At 35.1% G+C, this 18,227-nt stretch overlaps 1 protein-coding gene across 1 annotated transcript in view; it reads right to left on the bottom strand.

The window, feature by feature from the left end:
* Window positions 1-18,227, bottom strand: part of LOC149556178 (Tetratricopeptide repeat (TPR)-like superfamily protein) — a 29,905-nt gene that overhangs the window by 5,970 nt on the left and 5,708 nt on the right. The window contains exon 2 of the mRNA XM_089830307.1: window positions 9,100-9,521. Coding sequence (XP_089686433.1) covers window positions 9,100-9,521 — 422 coding nt within the window. The remainder of the gene's footprint in view (window positions 1-9,099; window positions 9,522-18,227) is intronic.

Raw genomic sequence — 18,227 nt, 5'->3', positions numbered from 1 at the left:
AAACCCTAAAAGTTTAAATCGATTCTAATAAAGTCAAGCCTGCATGACTTTCCAACGATATTATGGCCGAAATTTGGATTGTACAGCATTTTTCAGAGGTATAAATCGCAGAGATACTATAGTTTATTTTGGCGCTGATATTTATAGCGATAAAATCACTGCCTTATATGCTCCACAAAATATCGCATGCTTTTGGCAATATTTCGCCCTTTTTTTTAACTATGATTTTAACTTTTAAGTTTATATTGTTGCTACTGCAGTGGTGCTACAGAGACTCCAGTATTTTGAAGGTTCCATCACATTTCTGTACTACACTACAAAACTTATCTTCAAATATTTCGGGAGCATCTTTGACCATCCTTTGGTACTGGTTTCAATTAACAGGCAGCTCAGAACATTCATACGGGATTTTAAAACCAATTTGTGGCTGTGGCCCATCTTAAATAATATCCAGAGTCCTCCACAGCACAGTTGAACATTCCTCAGCCACTATCGTAGCCCAGTTGTACCACTGGAGCATCACATTTAGTGATTTCTATGATGATTACAGATCTGAATAGAATCAGCTTTCTAGTGTTTATCTTAATCATGCAATCAAGCCTGAAACTGCCATTACCAGTGATGCAGTCATGCTCAATTCTGGTTTATGATGCATTTTGAAAATGTTCACAATTTAACTGGTGCAGGAGCACCAAGGCAAACCAGCAATCAGCACCAACAAAAATATTTTTTGCTTGTTTTCTCAATTTTTTGTTTGCTTCAGGTTTGCAGAGCTCCATCTCCAACATATTGTCATTTCCATATCAAAGACTGCAGATGACGGCTCTCAAGAGCATTAGATGAAGAAATTTGAACTGCAACTAGCTTTATAATTTTAAATGTAGAAGCATAGACAAGGCTCGTAAACCATTCGTGCTTATGCAAAATGCACTTGCAGGATTTCATGATTGGAAACCTTTAAGCAAATGCAATTGGCTGATGTAAAGCCGGGCTCCACAGACTTTACCAGCACTGACACCGCCTGTGCTAAAGTGTAAGTTTTGAAACAAGGTACAGATCTCCATCAAGCATAATTCACAATAGATTGATTGGCAGGCTTCATAAACTTTCAAAAAATTACATTGACACATGTATTTGTAACGCTTCTTTCTTTTTCAGCTGTCATAGCCAGATTAACAGGTTAATTTTGTCATGTCTCCCATTTAGGAACTCTAACCAAGATATTCCTAGCCATCATCACAATTTTGAATTTGGTGAAGTCTCTAAAAGAGAAAATTGTAAAAAGGTTCCACAGATCTTTTAAGTCGTACATGGTACTCTATGCCAAACACGATATATGACTCAATAAATAGAATTGTCCACTGGTTATCAATGGACTTAGTCATATACAATTTGGGAAAGTTGCAGTGGCAAACAAATGAGATCATAAGATACCTGGTTCAGACTGGGTGGTGTTTTGTTCCTCAAAGTCTGTTTGGTTGGAAATTAAGAAATTATATAGAATGAATGTATTTCATAACCATGGACAATATAGAATCTAGAACTGTTCTATCAGCGATTACATACAGACGGTAGAATATAAATATAGAACGCTAAACTGCCACACTTAGTAAGAAAACCAAATAAAAGGAAACATTATAAATGTTTGAATGAGGTGTAAGACAGCTACTAAGACAGAAATTATTAATGTGATTGGAGAATTGTGATATACAGCTGTTAGTTATGACTTAAAACAGCTGATTGGAGAAATTAATGACAGCTGTTAGTTACGACTTAATACAAAGTCCTCAGTCACGAATCGATGTAATTATGTTATAAAGAGATGTGAATTATTTATACCATTTGATACAAAGACTTGACATGAAGTGTTGTGATGATTATTATCTGGACTTTTGTGTATTAGAATAAAATTCTAATGAGTAATTATATAGAGGCATTTCCATATGTATATATAAATAGATATATAAATTGGTATAAATTTTACAATTGTTTGAATTAGTAATGATAAGTATATTATTGCTGTAATAAAATATATGTATAAAACATTATTTATATTTTTCTAACTGTTGAAATTAATCATGGTAAGCAATGTGTAGTAGCCATGACAGGAGAACAGCAACCTTCTAAGAACACCACCCCATGGTTGTGACCGGGGAATCCCATGAGATCAACAGGGGACAAAGTGGACTGCCTTTGAGCTTAGGAAGGATAAGCTTTCAGGGCAGCTTATTGTGTATACTCCTCATAGTCCCTACCATGGTGAATGGGTATTCAATCATTAGAAGCAAGTTAAGAATTGCAACATAAAAGAGAACGGTTATAGCATTCCACACTAGGTAGCCCACCTCATTTATATGGCAAGGACCACAAGAGGCCAAGGGGGAACAATGTACCCTCTCTTGGGCTTAGCGTAAGAGGTTTCTGGGGCACCTCATCAAGCCACCCTCCCTTATCTATTCTATGATTGGGTCATCTTAAACTCAACTCCAACATCTATTGAATTGATTTGCATTCTTTATTTACATGTTATTATAATCCTATGACATTATGATTATGTGTGAATCCTAGCTATCTTGTTTGGGATAAACCAAAGAAATCCTATATGGGGTAAACCCTACCCTAATTTGCTGCAATTGTAACTTGGGAGAAAAATTATAGGGCACGCTAAAACAGGGACATTATAAATGCTCGAGATAGCAAAAATATCATGTGAAGAGGTGAAAATATCAGAGAAGAGGGAGGGGCACAAGGGTAAGATTCCAAATGCTATGCAGGAGGAGTTAAAAAGCATCGTGGTAAAAGTTTGAAGAGGGCAGCATATTTGGTGAAGAGTGGTGCAAAAGCGCTCAAAGCGGTTGATTGGAAGGAAGTACACCTGGACAGCGACACAGGGAGCCAAAAGCATAGTGTAAGAGGGTGTTATTAGTCTATGGAATGAAAGAATAAACAGGCAGCTTCGCAGAAAATAGAAGAGGAAGCAAAAGGTGAGTAAAATAACCGCAGCGTAATGAAATGAAATGGAAGGAGCAGAACATGAAGATGAAGACATGAAACTAAAGTGGCAAGAGTGAAGGTGGATGGAAAATAGAAAGGAACCATGCTTAATTTGCAAGAGGATAGAGGTGGCTAGAACAATAGCCAATAGGGAAAACAAGAGTGTTGAACAAATAGGAGATCAACACGAAGGATGATTAGCATAGAGTCTAGACTGAAGAAAACAGAGAAAGACCCATATGGCAAGGACATCACAAGTGCAGCAAAAGTTAAATGGCAAGTTGAGAGGCCATTGAAGAGACATTTTGAATACGCATGTGATCCTGTTTTAGATATAAATGTCAGAAAAAAATTGAGGGCATTTGTTTATTGTTGTGAGCAATCTTCATCTCTCAGTTCAAGTTCGATTGGTGAGCAAACCCTATCTGCCAGGGAGAGTTTGGGAGAAGTGATTTTTGTATGTGTTAAGGCAGGGGTTGGATTTCGTGCAGCATCAATAACTAAGTCCCATGCGAGTTTCCTCCTCAAATATTGTTGACACTGAGAGCTAATTCATCTATTTTTCAGTCATATCTGCATCTACACTTGACAATGTGAGTAATAACTACTCCAATCTGAGTATATTTATATGATAAGGATGATAAGTTGGCTGTCCCTTTTGTATTGGACTATAGTTCTTTTCATTTGGACTAGTGCCATTCGTTGTGATGTTGGAGTTGTGTTCAGATGCTCAAGGATTTTGGTAACAGGTTCTAGTAATTAGTTTCGACTTTGATTCACTGTTTTGGTTGATGCCTTATGTTAAAACTTAGAAAATTAATAAAACGAATGAGAACAAGAGTGTTAAGGAAATTAGATCAGATATAATACCTTTTGAATTTTATATATGTATATTCCCTATGTGTTATTTTCACTAACTTGTGTCTTCTTTCTTTGCAGATTTATATGTACATATACTCACTGATTTATTCTAAGTATAATCTGAATTTTGTTCTTCGATAAAACTGACATATTACTATAGATCACTGCAGATGCAATAGTACTGTTATATCTTTTATGTATGTTCCATCTGTAGTGATCTTTCATTATATATATATATATATATATATATATATGATGGAGAAGTCGCATTCCATGTAGGGACATGACCCTATGTGGCTTTAAACAAGTAGGGCCATGTCCTTGCATTGGACATGCCCAATCAAACACAAAACACACGGATTCAAAATGTAATCACACATTAAGTAATCACTGTTTTATTATGCAATCTCCATTTAAAAGACCACGACCCCAAGCTGGAGATCAGTGACACTGATACACATTAATTTGAATAGAGTGATCGGGCATTGATAATAATACCAACTGAATCATTAAACAATTTAAACTGCATACTCACAATTAGAATATTGATTCAATCAGATGTAATTACAGAAGCTACAACATTAACACCTAGGTTGTGTGGGTACACGTACCCACAACCCTGGGATGCGAGCCCGTGTACCCAAGTACCAGGTACATGTACCCCAAGTATCAGGTACACTTACCCCAGGTTCTCAGTATTCAGTGGAGGGCATCATCAATAAGGGCCATGATTGAGATTTATGATTTTTCTTTTCTTTTCTTTTGCACATCAACTTGTTGTTTATCAAACTTAATTCAATGCGTAATCAGTTTGAAACTTTGATACAATACTAATCAATAGAAAAATAGATCACTGTTCAAGTCAGAAGTTTATCATTTTCAATATGTCATTGGTATAACTTATATGATCTATGATCTTCTTGTTCATGTTTATAGTCTGCCTTCTCTGTTAAGCATCTAAACATTTATCATATATTATTACTGCTGTTTAAAAACATATTGCAAATCTGAAAGTGAGATCAATATATTAAATCTGCAAACTTTATCACTGTTCTTGTTTTGAAAAACCATTGTCACAAGACACCACTACTTAAAGTAGGAAAAAAAGCAGTCTGCAAGTAGGGTAAGCTGGCGTCACCGGCCCTTTGCTTGGATCTCATGCCTTGGTTGCAGACTGCTTCATTGGTGCATTCTGGTTGTTTCTTACTGTCCTGAGGCTGACTCGTCGCTTCTTTTTTTGGCCATGTCGTGGCATGATTGTGGCTTCATTTTGTTTACCACTTGTTTATTGCTCTCTGTAACCTATTTTTCTTTCTCACAGTCAGCCCTAGGGCTCTTCCTGCTTGCTTGGGCTCGCGTGTGTGTGCTTTGATTAGGCCGAGGCTTGCTCGAGTCATGGGTGTGCTTGATTGCTGCTGTTGCAGAATCACATTCTCCCGCTTTGCCAAAGACTGCTTCCTTTGATGGAACCTTTCATAGGAGGAACTTGGTTGCTAATAGAGGAGGGTCCATGTCTGATGGACATCGACGAGAAAGAAGAGACAAATCTGGATGAGATGAGCATGGGGGAGGCTGAGAAGGTAAGGTCCCATTGCCTGCTGTGGAGACTCAATCTTTTGCTGAATGACAACATGGTAAAAGCTATTAAATTCAAACAAGAGATTACAAAGCATTGCAATTTGTCTTGTTTGCATGGATAATGAATTTTTACCTGCTAAAGAATTCTTGGACGATTGATTTAACAATGTGTGGGGCAAGAAATTGGGAATTGTGGTTAATTTTGGTACAATGATTCAAAAGAGGCTGTTTGTTATTTTTCTGAGGAATCACGCTATGCAAGAAAAAGTTTTGAAGAAAGGCTTCTGGAATGTCGGTCAAACTATGTTTCGGGCCTTCCCATGGTCTCTTAATAATAAGTCTGAATATCTCACTGCTTATTCTGCACCGTATTGGGTCGATTTGAGAGGTGTTCAGCCAGAATTCACCCTGCCCCATCTCAATGCTCGAATCCTCATTTCTCTTAGCCCCACTATTGTATTTCGTGAAGAAGTCTCAATTAGAATTGATGAATACATTTATTGTCCGAAAATCTGCAAACTTGGGTTTGGGGCATGTTTCCATTGTAAATTGAATGGACATAATCGTAAAGATTTTCCCTCTCTGCAAAATATTCATAAGGAATTCAATATACCGGCTGATAAGCCCTCCTCGGAATAATGAAAGAAATTCTGATAAGATGGACAAAATGTTGGCATGGTTTTTCTAGACTTTGAAAAGGCTTATGATAGAATTGAGAGGCAGTCTGTTTTTTGGATTCTGCAAGCTCTGGGGTTTCCTTCCTTCTTTTGCAAATGGGCAAACATTTTGTTTAAAGGTTCCTTTACAGTAATTGAAGTCAATGGCAAGTTCTCAGGACCTATCCCCCTGGACAGATCTATTAGGTAGGGTCTCCCTCTAGCCCATGCACTGTTTGTTCTAGAAGCTGATGCAATGTTATTTGTTCTCAAAGCCACTGAGTTGGGACCACCAGTCAGAGGTATTGCTCTACCCAATAACGATGAACTCATCCTGGAACAATTTGCAGATGATACCTCATTGTTTGTTGAACTCTCTGAGCCCAATTTTGATAATGTTTTATGCAGACTTCAACCCTTTTGTGCTGCCTCAGGAGCTTCCCGTATGAAATCCACTATTATTGGTTGGTCTGATCATCCTCCTGGATGGATTAAGGATAGGAATTGGCAATGGGCCAGCCCACATAATATTGTGAGATATATACGAATACCATTTGCTATTGATCCCTCTATGAAGGACGTGGAAATGGATCTATACTAAACTTGAGAATAAACACGTAAGCTCTCCATTGTTGGCAGAACGCAAGTGGTTCAAAAGGTTATTTCCTCTCATGTAGTTTACTATGCCTCTGTCTGGATGTTTGCCAAGTATCAGAGCAATAAATTGGAGAAAATCCTTAAAGAATTATTGTGGTCTGATGGCATTGGAAATAGAAGAAGACATTGTGTTAAATGGGAATGATGTTACTCTCCAAAAGAATTAGGAGGCCTCAGGATGAGGGACATTAAAAAACAAGGCATTGCTTTAGCCTCTAAATGGATTATCAAAACCCTAATTGGTAATGAGCCTTGGAAAGTTATGGTCAGAAATAATTTAGCAAGGTCAACCAATTAAAAAGGAAAGCACTGGAAGCATGTGCCCCTAACTGACATTGTTTTTGGGAATTTTGATGTTAAGGTAGCAGGCTCCGAGGTGTCAAGTCAAACCCTTGCTCGATTCAAGGAGTGTTGTGGGTAGGAATCCTTCTTATACTGTTCTTGACAGATCTATATGGTGGGGGATTTATCTTAACAATAAACCTCTGGCCTTAACTCAGTGTTGTTTTGCTAAAATCTGGCAGAAGAAGGGCATCTTTCTTTTACAGGATATTGTGATGGATGACTGGATGGGTTCTTGGGATGAAATCAGAAACAAATATAATACTCTTAATTCTCAAAAGAAAACTTACACCCTGATTGTTAAATCAGTGGGGATATTCTTTCGCAGCAAAATCATTAATTAAAGGATATTCCATTCCAAGCAAAAAGAGGAACCAACAGTAAGAGTAGTATCAGATTTTGAGACCACACCGAGCAGAAGAATTTCATTTCATAAGGGAGGTCAGTCTAAGAGATCAACCTTATATGAGAAATCAGACTTCAGATATTTATACAACTTATCACATCTATATTCAAGCAAGAATTACATCTCTAACTACATTTTTAGTCATGTTTCATTTTGGATTTGTGAATTATAGGGCAAAGTAATAAGGCGATTTCGAAAAGGGATATCATAGTTTAACATTGCATTTGTGACTAATTTATTTCTGATGTTTCAAAATGCTGGAGTTATTGTAAATCAATCATTCTACATGTTTTAGAAACGTGTGTTGTAAGACCTGTACAGCATACATTTAAGATGGGGTATTGTTACTGAATTATAAAGTACACAACAAATATTCACTATTTTGACTTAAAATAGAATTTCAGTTTATGCTTATTTAGAAAACTGCACATACAATATCTAATTACTTAATGGGTCCCCATATCAGGTGTTGAGGATATTTTTATGTGCCGGATGACAACCAAGGTACCCAAATTAAGGTGGTCGGCTCTAAATTCAAGCTCTTCACAAGAAAAGCTTGACACTCATACATACAACATCTCAAGGTTACCAACCGATCAAAAAAACATCTCAGAACTACCTAAGAATGCAAGTTTAAAATTTGGTTACTAATTTAAATGTCAAAGGTTGCACTGCTGTACTACTAGTATAGATATCTTAAATAAATCTATCTAAATAAATGTCGAGAGATATCTATTATAAAATGATTAAAATTTAATTTACAAACTCAAAAATATTTATATTTCCTTGTATCTTCATTTTTTTACACTGACTTAAGTTTTTTTATTTTAATTTCTAAAAAATTGATTACTTATATCTCCAAAACTTATAATTTTAGCAAATAATTTATGTGGTATTTATTATTGATTATTTATCATTTTTGACATGTACATAGTTGTCAAATTTAATATAAAAAGGTAAATGTAACATTAACACACTCACACCATCCCAGTCCACCCTTTCTGCAAATTGTAGAATGCCTCTCGGCATTAATTATACACTTGCATATGATGAAAGTCTGGTAGATAAGATTGCAAATTGTGTCACTGCATTGAAAGACTGCTAACTTTCACCAGCTAAGAAATCCAGCTATGCTATAAAAGGACATACGACAGACTAAGACTCTAAAGTGATCCCTAGCTGGATTATTTACACAAATAATTAATTTTACTTAATATTACAGCTAATAAGAGCAAGATTATAGACAAGCCACACCTCCTGAATTTTAAGATGTTATCCATACTAACTCCAGACTATACATGATAGACATGATTATATGGTAATTCCAATGACATTAAATAAAGGGCAACATCTTTTGGAGACCATACATGACAAATAATAATGTTTGAAATCTCACATAACAACATTATGAAATGTCACGCTTGTTGATATAATGGTATATTCTGCTGATAAATCTAAAAGTTGCTAGAATTCACATCATATTAACTTTCTCCATCGAAAAAAAAGATGTAGGATTCCAATTTAGTCTTGATATTGCCTTAAGTCTATTTACAAATTAGTACATTTTCACTGAAAGTGAAATTTTAAGAAGAGACTTGAACTCACCTCGACGCTTGACTTCCACAGAAGGCTCTGCTGTTGCCCTGCGCATAAGTTCAAGTGCACCTTTAAAATTCTTGTGCCTCAACTCCATTTCTGCCCACTCGCACCATACACTAGCTAAATCATCCACTGTTTTGTAATTCACTTGCACAGCCTTCTCATAAATAATTCTTGCATTTCCAATATCCTTGTGATTTTCATATAAGTGTGCAAAGGAAACCCACAATGTATGTGGTTTTCCAACAGCTTTCATTGGATCCACTGTTTTCACAGCTTCTGTAAAAGTTAAGATTTGCCTTGTAGGATTGTCCTTGAAGAGTTTCGCTCTCTTATGCCACTCATGCACATTGTGAGGATTCTGCCTTAAAAGCACGCTACTGACAAGCTCAGGCCGTCGATTCATCAAATTCTCCAGTCTAGCCAACCTGGGATTGAGGAAGATATTAAAAAAACCAAATACTTATAAGGTAAGGAATTTTATGAAACTGATGTTTCAATCTGCCCTTTTCTAGGTATAATATAAAATGAATAAATTATCATTTAAAATGGATAAGATATCTAAAATTTCAATTAAACCATAGTTATTACATAAATTATTTTTATTAAATGTAATTATTAATTAAACCATATTATATATAAATTATTTTAAATAATATAATTATTAATTATTCTATTATATTCTATAATTAGAATTAAATTGATAATATGAATATTTTAATATTACGCTGGTGTGCAGTGTTCTACTGGGGAAGGCAAACAATCATCCTCCAGCATTCTCCACACTAGCTGAATGATGCTATCTCTGTTGAATGATTCTTGGTTGTGTTTCTTTTCTAGTTTTTAACTGCTTTTTCTTTTTATATCGTCTATCATTGTCTTTGTCATCTGTTTTTGCCACCATTTTTTGTATTGCAAAACTTGTGTATACCGGTTTTTGAGTTTTGAATATAGTAATTGTTCAGGTGCACAGTTGGTCTGTGGCTTGTTCAGTTTATCCTCCATGGTGGCTTGTTCAGTTTATCATTTATAAAAGACAATGATAGACAATACAAAATTCTTTGGGGTTTGTTTTTTATTCTTGTTTGTGTTTTTTTTTCTAGTTTCCAACTGCTCTTTCTTTTTGTATTTCTTTCATTGTCTTTGTGGTTTGTTTTTGCCACCATTGTTTGTACTGAAAAACTTGTGCGTACCAGTTTTTGAATTTTGAATATAGTAATTGCTCAGGTGCATAGAGCCCTGCAAGCAGTTGGCCTGTGGCTTGTTCAGCTTATCCAAATGGTCGAAGGCTATTATCATTTATAAAGAGGGTAAAATATTGCAGAAGAGAAGCCAGAGGTGGGCAAGGGTGTGGTGTTTGCTTTGCAAGATAGAAGACTTGTACAGACATCACTGCAAGAGGATGACTTGCAAGCCAAGCAAGTGATTTTAACACTGAAGCTTAATAAGGTTACGTGTAAAGTGATAGATAAGGAAGACACATGGGTGAAATGTGCTAGTATTTTTTGAAGTTTACTTGGATTATGCCTTCCCTTTTTGGCATGTCCCCTTCTTGAAATAGGATTAAATATGAAATAGTAATCATTCAATTTAAATATAAAACACTTAATTTGCAGTTTATTTGGATTATGCCCTCTTTTTGTCATGTCCCCTTCTTGACATAGGATTAAATAATAAACAATAACAATTCAATTTAAATATAAAAGAAACAAATTTAAAAAATTACTAAAATTTAGTTAAGTTAAGGAAATGGTCAAAGGGCATGAAGAGAGAAGTTGTGTCTCCCTCAAACATGAGGCATAAAAAGGAGAAAAGAGAACATTCATTTGAGGAAAAAAGAAATGAAGAGAAGAGGAGGAAGCATAAGAATTGAGGAAAGATAAGGAAAGAAGGAAGAAAAGGGAAGAAAATAAGGAAGTTGACATTTTTTAAATGACAGATTGTAACTCTTTCAAATGGTGGTGAAAGGGTATTGACTGTTAGAAAGGGCAGACATGATGAAGAAGTGTAATCCTTCCTTACAAAAGATAGAAAGGTGAAGAAGGATCAAATGGAATGGAGGAAAGGGGGTAGAGGAGATCTAGAGCAGATTTAGAGCAGAAGTATACAAAGGGGTTCAAAATAGGAATTGCGACAGAAAAAAAATAAGACATGTAGATCTAGAATTAGAGGATATGCAGATCTTAAATAAGATGTGTCCAAACTTGAAAAGCAATATAGACAGATTTGAGAAGTGCAGGATGGGCGAAGCTTAAATAAGAAGTGATAGGGGTAGCAGTTGTTGTGAAACAAATGAATCTTTTCATAACCAAAGCATGTGACCCTTTTATAAGAGCATTAACAAATGAAAGTATGTGGATCCCTACACTCAGAGGAGATATAAGACCGAACTTCATTTGAGAAGGTCATCTAAGGGAGATCAAGTTTGGAAATACAATATTATTCTCAAAGGATGCCATAGAAAGTGGTGACTAAATTCCTATGAAAGCTGGTGACCTTTTCACCAATAATATATAAAGGAGAACTCCTTCCAAGAATTAAAGGATCGCCTATCAATCATCACTCATAAATCCATCAAGACAAATCCTTCATTTGTCCAGCAACTTTGAAATCTTGAGAGATTTACAATTTCAAAAACCCTTTATTTTAACACCTTTGATTTTTATTATAAAATTGCGAAAAAAAGATATAAAATTTTTCTAAGATTCTTCACAATTTTCAACAAAAAATTGTTAAACTTCTGGAATTTAATTCCAAATATAAAAACTACGAATTAAAATTTACAATGGAGGATTGAAAGGTCCATTTAAGGAAATACAATAATGATGTTTCTAAAGAAACAATCGCGAACTAAAACCAGAAATAGAAACAACCTAAAGTACATTAAGTGACCATTAAATAAGAAATATAACAATATTACTCTAATACTTTCAGGACTGTTCTCTATTTGATTCTGTATACATTTAAGAGATATAACATTAGCATGTGAGTGCTTAAGTGTAGATATACATACAGACTTATGTATACATTTCTGCATACCTGTTATCTAATATACATTTTATTGCTGACTCATGAATGTTGTAATATAGAATTTTTGTGAAATATTGTGTATGTTTTCCATCTGCTGCAGCTAGTCGTGTCGTGGGGGAGTTGAGAGGATTACAAGTGGGAAAAGGTGAGTTTATCTTCTGAGCATGCCATCTCATGCTATGTGGCTAGGAAGTCCCATAGGGTCAAAGGGGGACAAGGGGATTGCTTTTGGGCATAGGAAGTAGGGACTTTCAGGAGCTCTGTTGTGAATGTTCCTCATAATCCCTATCATGGTAAATGGGTGTCCAATCATTTGAAGCAAGATAAGGGTGGAAACTGAAAACTGAATTGGTTATCTTAATTTTAATAAAGACCCAATATACATCAGTAATCACCAATTCAAACTTAAACTTACACCCAGTCAAACTGATAATCAATTTAACCTCTTAAACATCCGATCAGCACGATAGGTAAAGTAAACTTGAAGTAACATGCAAACACATGAAAATCGTCCACACAAATTTGACACCAGATATATCTTGTGCAAACCCATTTGGGTGAAAACCACGGTGTGAGAATCACTCATAAATTATGTACTATTTTGGAATACACTCTGCTAGGAACTTGCTCGATTAAGGGTTACAGAAGCACACTATTAAATGCTACCCTATTAAGGGATTTACCTCAAGACCTATTAAAGTCTTTCCCCTGCTAGGTGTAGCCTGGTTAGAGGATTTTGAACATTTTTTAGAATGCCACCTAGTCAGAGGATTTTAAAATAGAACTTGTTAGAATCCAACCGATTAAGGGATTTTTCTGCTACAATTATTAGAGAGTAACATATACAAAATGATTAGTAGTTTGCACTACCTTTGCTAGATTAGATCCAATTATGCACTGTAACTCAACAATATACCATACTCTTCACTCTAACTTGATCGCAATCGATTTTGTAATTTACTCTGTGATCGCAACCTTCTCTAACTTCGCATTCCACTTGCAATCAAAAACTAGGTTCTTTATTTTGCCTTTAAGTAGAAATCCATTCCAACACCTCAACAAGACCTAAATCCAAATATCCAAATTAATTATCCTATCACAAATCACATCCAACCATTCATTCTTTATTTTCTCCTAACTGTGTCAGCTCACATTCAATCTATACCTTGGAAATTGTTCCAACTCCATAAGTTGTTTTAACCATATAAAAATTCTTGAAGAATCTTCCTCAAACCTATTACCTCAATTAATGTGTAATCAATTATTTCCACAAATCACGCATATACCTTTTAACTCTTCAAAAATCATCATCAATCCCAATAACAACTCAAATTTCATGACCACCCCTCAAATCTTTACAAACTTTTCTTCATTACCAATTTGGTCTTTACCTGTTTGCCTAGTTCACTTGTTTCTATCAATACTACTTCTTGATCACTAAAATACTTTCACCTGTAAACATACCTAAAGTAACATTCAAATCATTTAACTATCTGCTACTGATAGTGTTAGCTATTACCCGGTTTGACTTCATCACTCATAACTTACTCAATTCTTCAGATAAATAGGTGTTATCATCTACACAACATCAAGACACACTGATTGAACCTTCTATAGGATAGCAACACTTAATTCACACTACAACTCATCCTGTGCTCCAATGAGTCTGTCGTAACCTATCATCAAATCTTGTTTCAATCTTCATCAACTCATAGTTTGCTTGACTGATATAAATACTTTTCATATGTTGTACTTGAAGTCCAACTCATAGTTTGATTAACTGATATAAATATTTTTCTTCATCTGTTGTACTTGAAGTCCTATAAAGAATTTGATCTCACCAATCATAAACATCTCAAATTATTTTTCTCATTTCATCTGCAAATGACATGCTTATTGCCTTTTTCCACCAAAGATTATATCATCAACAGATATTTCAGCTATCAGTGTCCTATCTTCATGTTCTACCTTAAGATACACATTACTATTGTCACTAGTTCTTGTCAATCCTATTTGTATCAGATGGGCATGAGGTCTCTCATAGCATGCTATCGGTGCTTGTTTCAATCCATACAATGCTTTATGCAATTTGCAAACCATATTTTTACCTTTTTTAGCAACAAATCCTTCAGGTTGTTCAATGTATACCTCTTCTTCTAGTATTCCATTCAAAAAAACAGATTCATTTGACAAACTTAGGATCCTTTGTATGTTACATATGCTAGAAGTATTCTAATACCTTCCAATCTTGCAACAAGAGCAAAAGTCTCACCATGGTCAAGACCTTCCTCTTGAGCATATCCTTTGCAAGCTAATCTAGCTTTGTTTCTAATTACCTCTCATTTCTCATTTAACTTATTCCTGAAAATCCACTCAATACCTATAACAATTTTGTCAATAGGTTTGGGTACTAAAGACCATGTTTTGTTCTTCTCTATCTAATTAATTTCCTTTCACTGCTTTCATCAAATCATCATCTTTTAGTACATCCTTGACTATCTTACGTTCTACTTCAAATAACAAACAAGTTGTTTCTTTTGCTTGACTCCTTGTCAAAATTCTAGCATTCTTATCACCAATAATTTCAAATTCATGGTGATCAAGTCTTGCATACCTTGGGGCTACTAGTTCAACATTCTGATTTTCTTCATCTTTATTGTCATTCACTAGTTGAGCATTACTTGCTCCTGCATTTATCTGTGCTATTGTTTCAGGTTCCATCGGTTCATAATAGATGAGCTTCTTGTGATCTTCAAACTTATTCTCGCTATCTTCTTCATTCTTCTCTGAAAACTTGTCGACCTTTATATTTGCACTCTCTTTTATCTTGTTAGGTCTTTTGTTCAAACATTTGTAAGCTTTGCTTCTAGTGGAGTAACCAAGAAATATTCCTTCATCTCCTTTAGTGTCAAACTTTCCATTAACTTCATCCTTCTTAATGTAACACTTGCTTCCAAATATCTTGAAATAACTGACATTAGGTGTATGACCATACCATAATTCATATGGTGTCTTGTTTATACCTTTTTTGAGTTGTACCCTATTCAAAGTGTAGACTGTAATGCTCACTGCTTCTCTCCAAAATATGTGTGCCACTCCTTTTTGCTTCAACAATACTCTTGCACATTTCACTATGGATCTATTCTTCCTCTCTGTAATTCAATTTTGTTGAGGTGTTCTAGGTGTTGTCAATTGCCTCTTGATTCTATGTTCATCACAATATATATTGAATTCATGTGAAGTGAATTCACCTCTTCTATCAGATCTAAGACATTTGAGAGTTTTGCTTGTCTCCTTTTCAAATCTAGCTTTGTACATTTTGAACATATGGAAAGCACCAAATTTAACTTAAAAAAACATAACTAACATCATCCTTGAATAGTCATCAACAAACAGTATATATAGTATTTATCACCATACTAGCTCTCAAGGCCAATTGGTCCATACAAATTGGTATGTACTAAATCAAGAATGTCCTCTGAAGAATAGACCTTATTGGCAAAGCTTAAACTTGTCATCTTTCCTAATTGACAATCTCTGCACAAAGCATTCTCTAATTTGACTAAAGTAGGTATGCATATTAAGTTATTACACGTCTTCTTACTAACCTTTATCAGATTGTCAAAGTTACATGACAAAACCTTTTATGTCAAAGCCAACATTCTTCTAATTTAGCATTCAAACAATGTCCATTAGAAGTATTCAATTGGAAAAGACTGCCTCTCGTCTGTCCACCAATAGCAATCAATTCACCAAACTTTACTAAAATCTTGCATATGTCGTTCCTAAACTCAAATTTTAAACCTCTATTATTCAATTGTGATATACTCAATAGGTTATACATCAAACCATCAACCCAATAAACATCATCACAAGTAATGTTTTCATTAAGTGCAATTGATCCTTTACCTCTTATGACACACAATGATCCATTACCAAATCTGACTACGCCTCCATCACATTCTTCCATTGAAATGAACTTGTTCTTGTCACCAATCATATGGTGTATACATCCACTTTCAATAATCCAATCATCGTTATTGTTCACACTTGAAATTAATGCTTTCTCTTCATTGATTCTTTCTTCACTAGTAGATAGTTCTTCCTTCATTGCAACAAACACTATTTCTTCATCATCATTATTTCCATCAGGATCATCATCACTTTCATCATCTTCAACTATGTAGCATGCTTTGTTGCTTTTGTCCTTGTAGTTCTTGAATTTCTTGTATATGTCCTTACTATCATCATCATTATCCTTCTTGTCTCTGTAACGGCATCTACGAGCAAGGTGACCTATTTGTCCACAAGTCCAACAAGCAAGGGGACTCTTGCCCTTGTACTTTCTTTTACCCTTAGGAAACCTCTTAGCTATTAATGCTTCAAGTTCTTCTCATATTTTTTCTTCAGCCAATAGACATTCATAATCATTATAATTATGAGCAATTGCTTTAACTTTTCAACATGAAACAAGGATTGGGGAAGCTTGACTAATAGACCTTAACTCTTGAATAGCAGATGCTCTAATAGCATGTTGTGGTGTGGAATTTCTAAAGATTTTACGTACTCCATCATCATCTTCAAGATTGCCTCCAGCTACTTTGATTGCAACAATGACTTCCTTTAGCCTTGAACAATACTGACCAATGTTTTCACCTTCCTACATCTTATCTCCTTATATTTGCCTCTGAGATTGTCAACTTTAGCCTTTTGCACATGAACATCACCTCCATGTACTTCCATCATTTTATCCCACATGTCCTTTGCACTATCCATGTCCTTAACATCAACATATTCTCCATCAGATGGGCACTTACAATCTCTATCATTATTGAATTATGGATGAACCTTTCTCTTCTATTATCTGCACTAGAGTTCCAATAGGTGGTGTGTACTTTGTAGTAAGGCAGCCCACTGCTGTCAGCAAGACCTAACAAATGTAACTTCATTCTGCTTACCCGTGTGTTAAAGTTGTCTTTTTGTGAACTTGGGTGCCTCATTCCTATAGATCTTTGTGTCTTTTCCCTTGGCTGTTAAGTTTCCTGAATCAGGAAACCAAAAATCTGATACCAATTGTTAATATAGGAATGATTACTGGGGGGGGTGAATCAGTAATCACCAATTCAAACTTAAACTTACACCCAATCAAACTAATAATCAATTTAACCTCTTAAACATCCAATCACCATAATAGGTAAAGTAAACATTAAGTAACATGCAAACACATAAAAATCATCTACACAAATTTGACACCAGATATATCTCGTAGAAACTCAATTTGGAAAAAAACCACAATGTGAGAATGATGCTCATAAATTGTTTACTCTTCTAGAATACGCTCTGTTAGGAGCTTTCCTAGTTAAGGGTTACAAAAGAACTATTGAATTCTATCTTATTAAGGAATTTAACTCAAGACCTGTCAAATTTTTTACTCTATTGGAGTAACCTAGTTAGAGGATTTACAATCGGGCCTGTTAGAATCCACCCGATTAAGGGATTTTTCTGCTACAATTGTTAGAGAGTAACAGAGAAAGAATGATTTGTAATTTGCATTACCTCTACTAGATCAGATCCAATTATGCATTGTAACTCAACAACATACCATACTCTTCACTCTAACTTGACCACACTCAATTTTTTAACTTCCTCTGTGATCGCAACCTTCTCCAACTTCACATTCCACTTACAATCAGCATAGGTTCTTCTCTGTTTTGCCTTTGAGTAGAAATCCATTATGCCGCCTTAACAAAACCTAAGTCCAATGATCCAAATTAATTTTGTTATCACAAATCACATTCAACCATTCATTCTTTATTTTCTCCTAACTGCATCATATCGCATTCGATCTGTACCTTGGAAAATAGAAACTTCTTGAAGAATCTTCCTCAAACATATTACCTCGATTAATGTGTAATCAATAATTTCCACGAATCACACATATACCTTAAATAACTCTTCGAAAATCATCATCAATCCCAATAATAATTCAGATTTCACAACAGCTCCTCAAATCTCTACAAATTGTTCTTCATTATTGGTTTGGTCTTTGCTTGTTCACTCTGTTGACATGTTCGTCCAGTTCACCTTTTTGTCAAATTCTCTAG

Source organism: Cupressus sempervirens, chromosome 5 (genome assembly GCF_028749045.1).
Source record: "Cupressus sempervirens isolate cs-2001-9-10 chromosome 5, ASM2874904v1, whole genome shotgun sequence".
Lineage (NCBI taxonomy): Eukaryota > Viridiplantae > Streptophyta > Pinopsida > Cupressales > Cupressaceae > Cupressus > Cupressus sempervirens.
The sequence above is the reverse complement of the archived record's forward strand: the minus strand, read 5'-3'. Positions and strand labels throughout refer to the sequence as shown.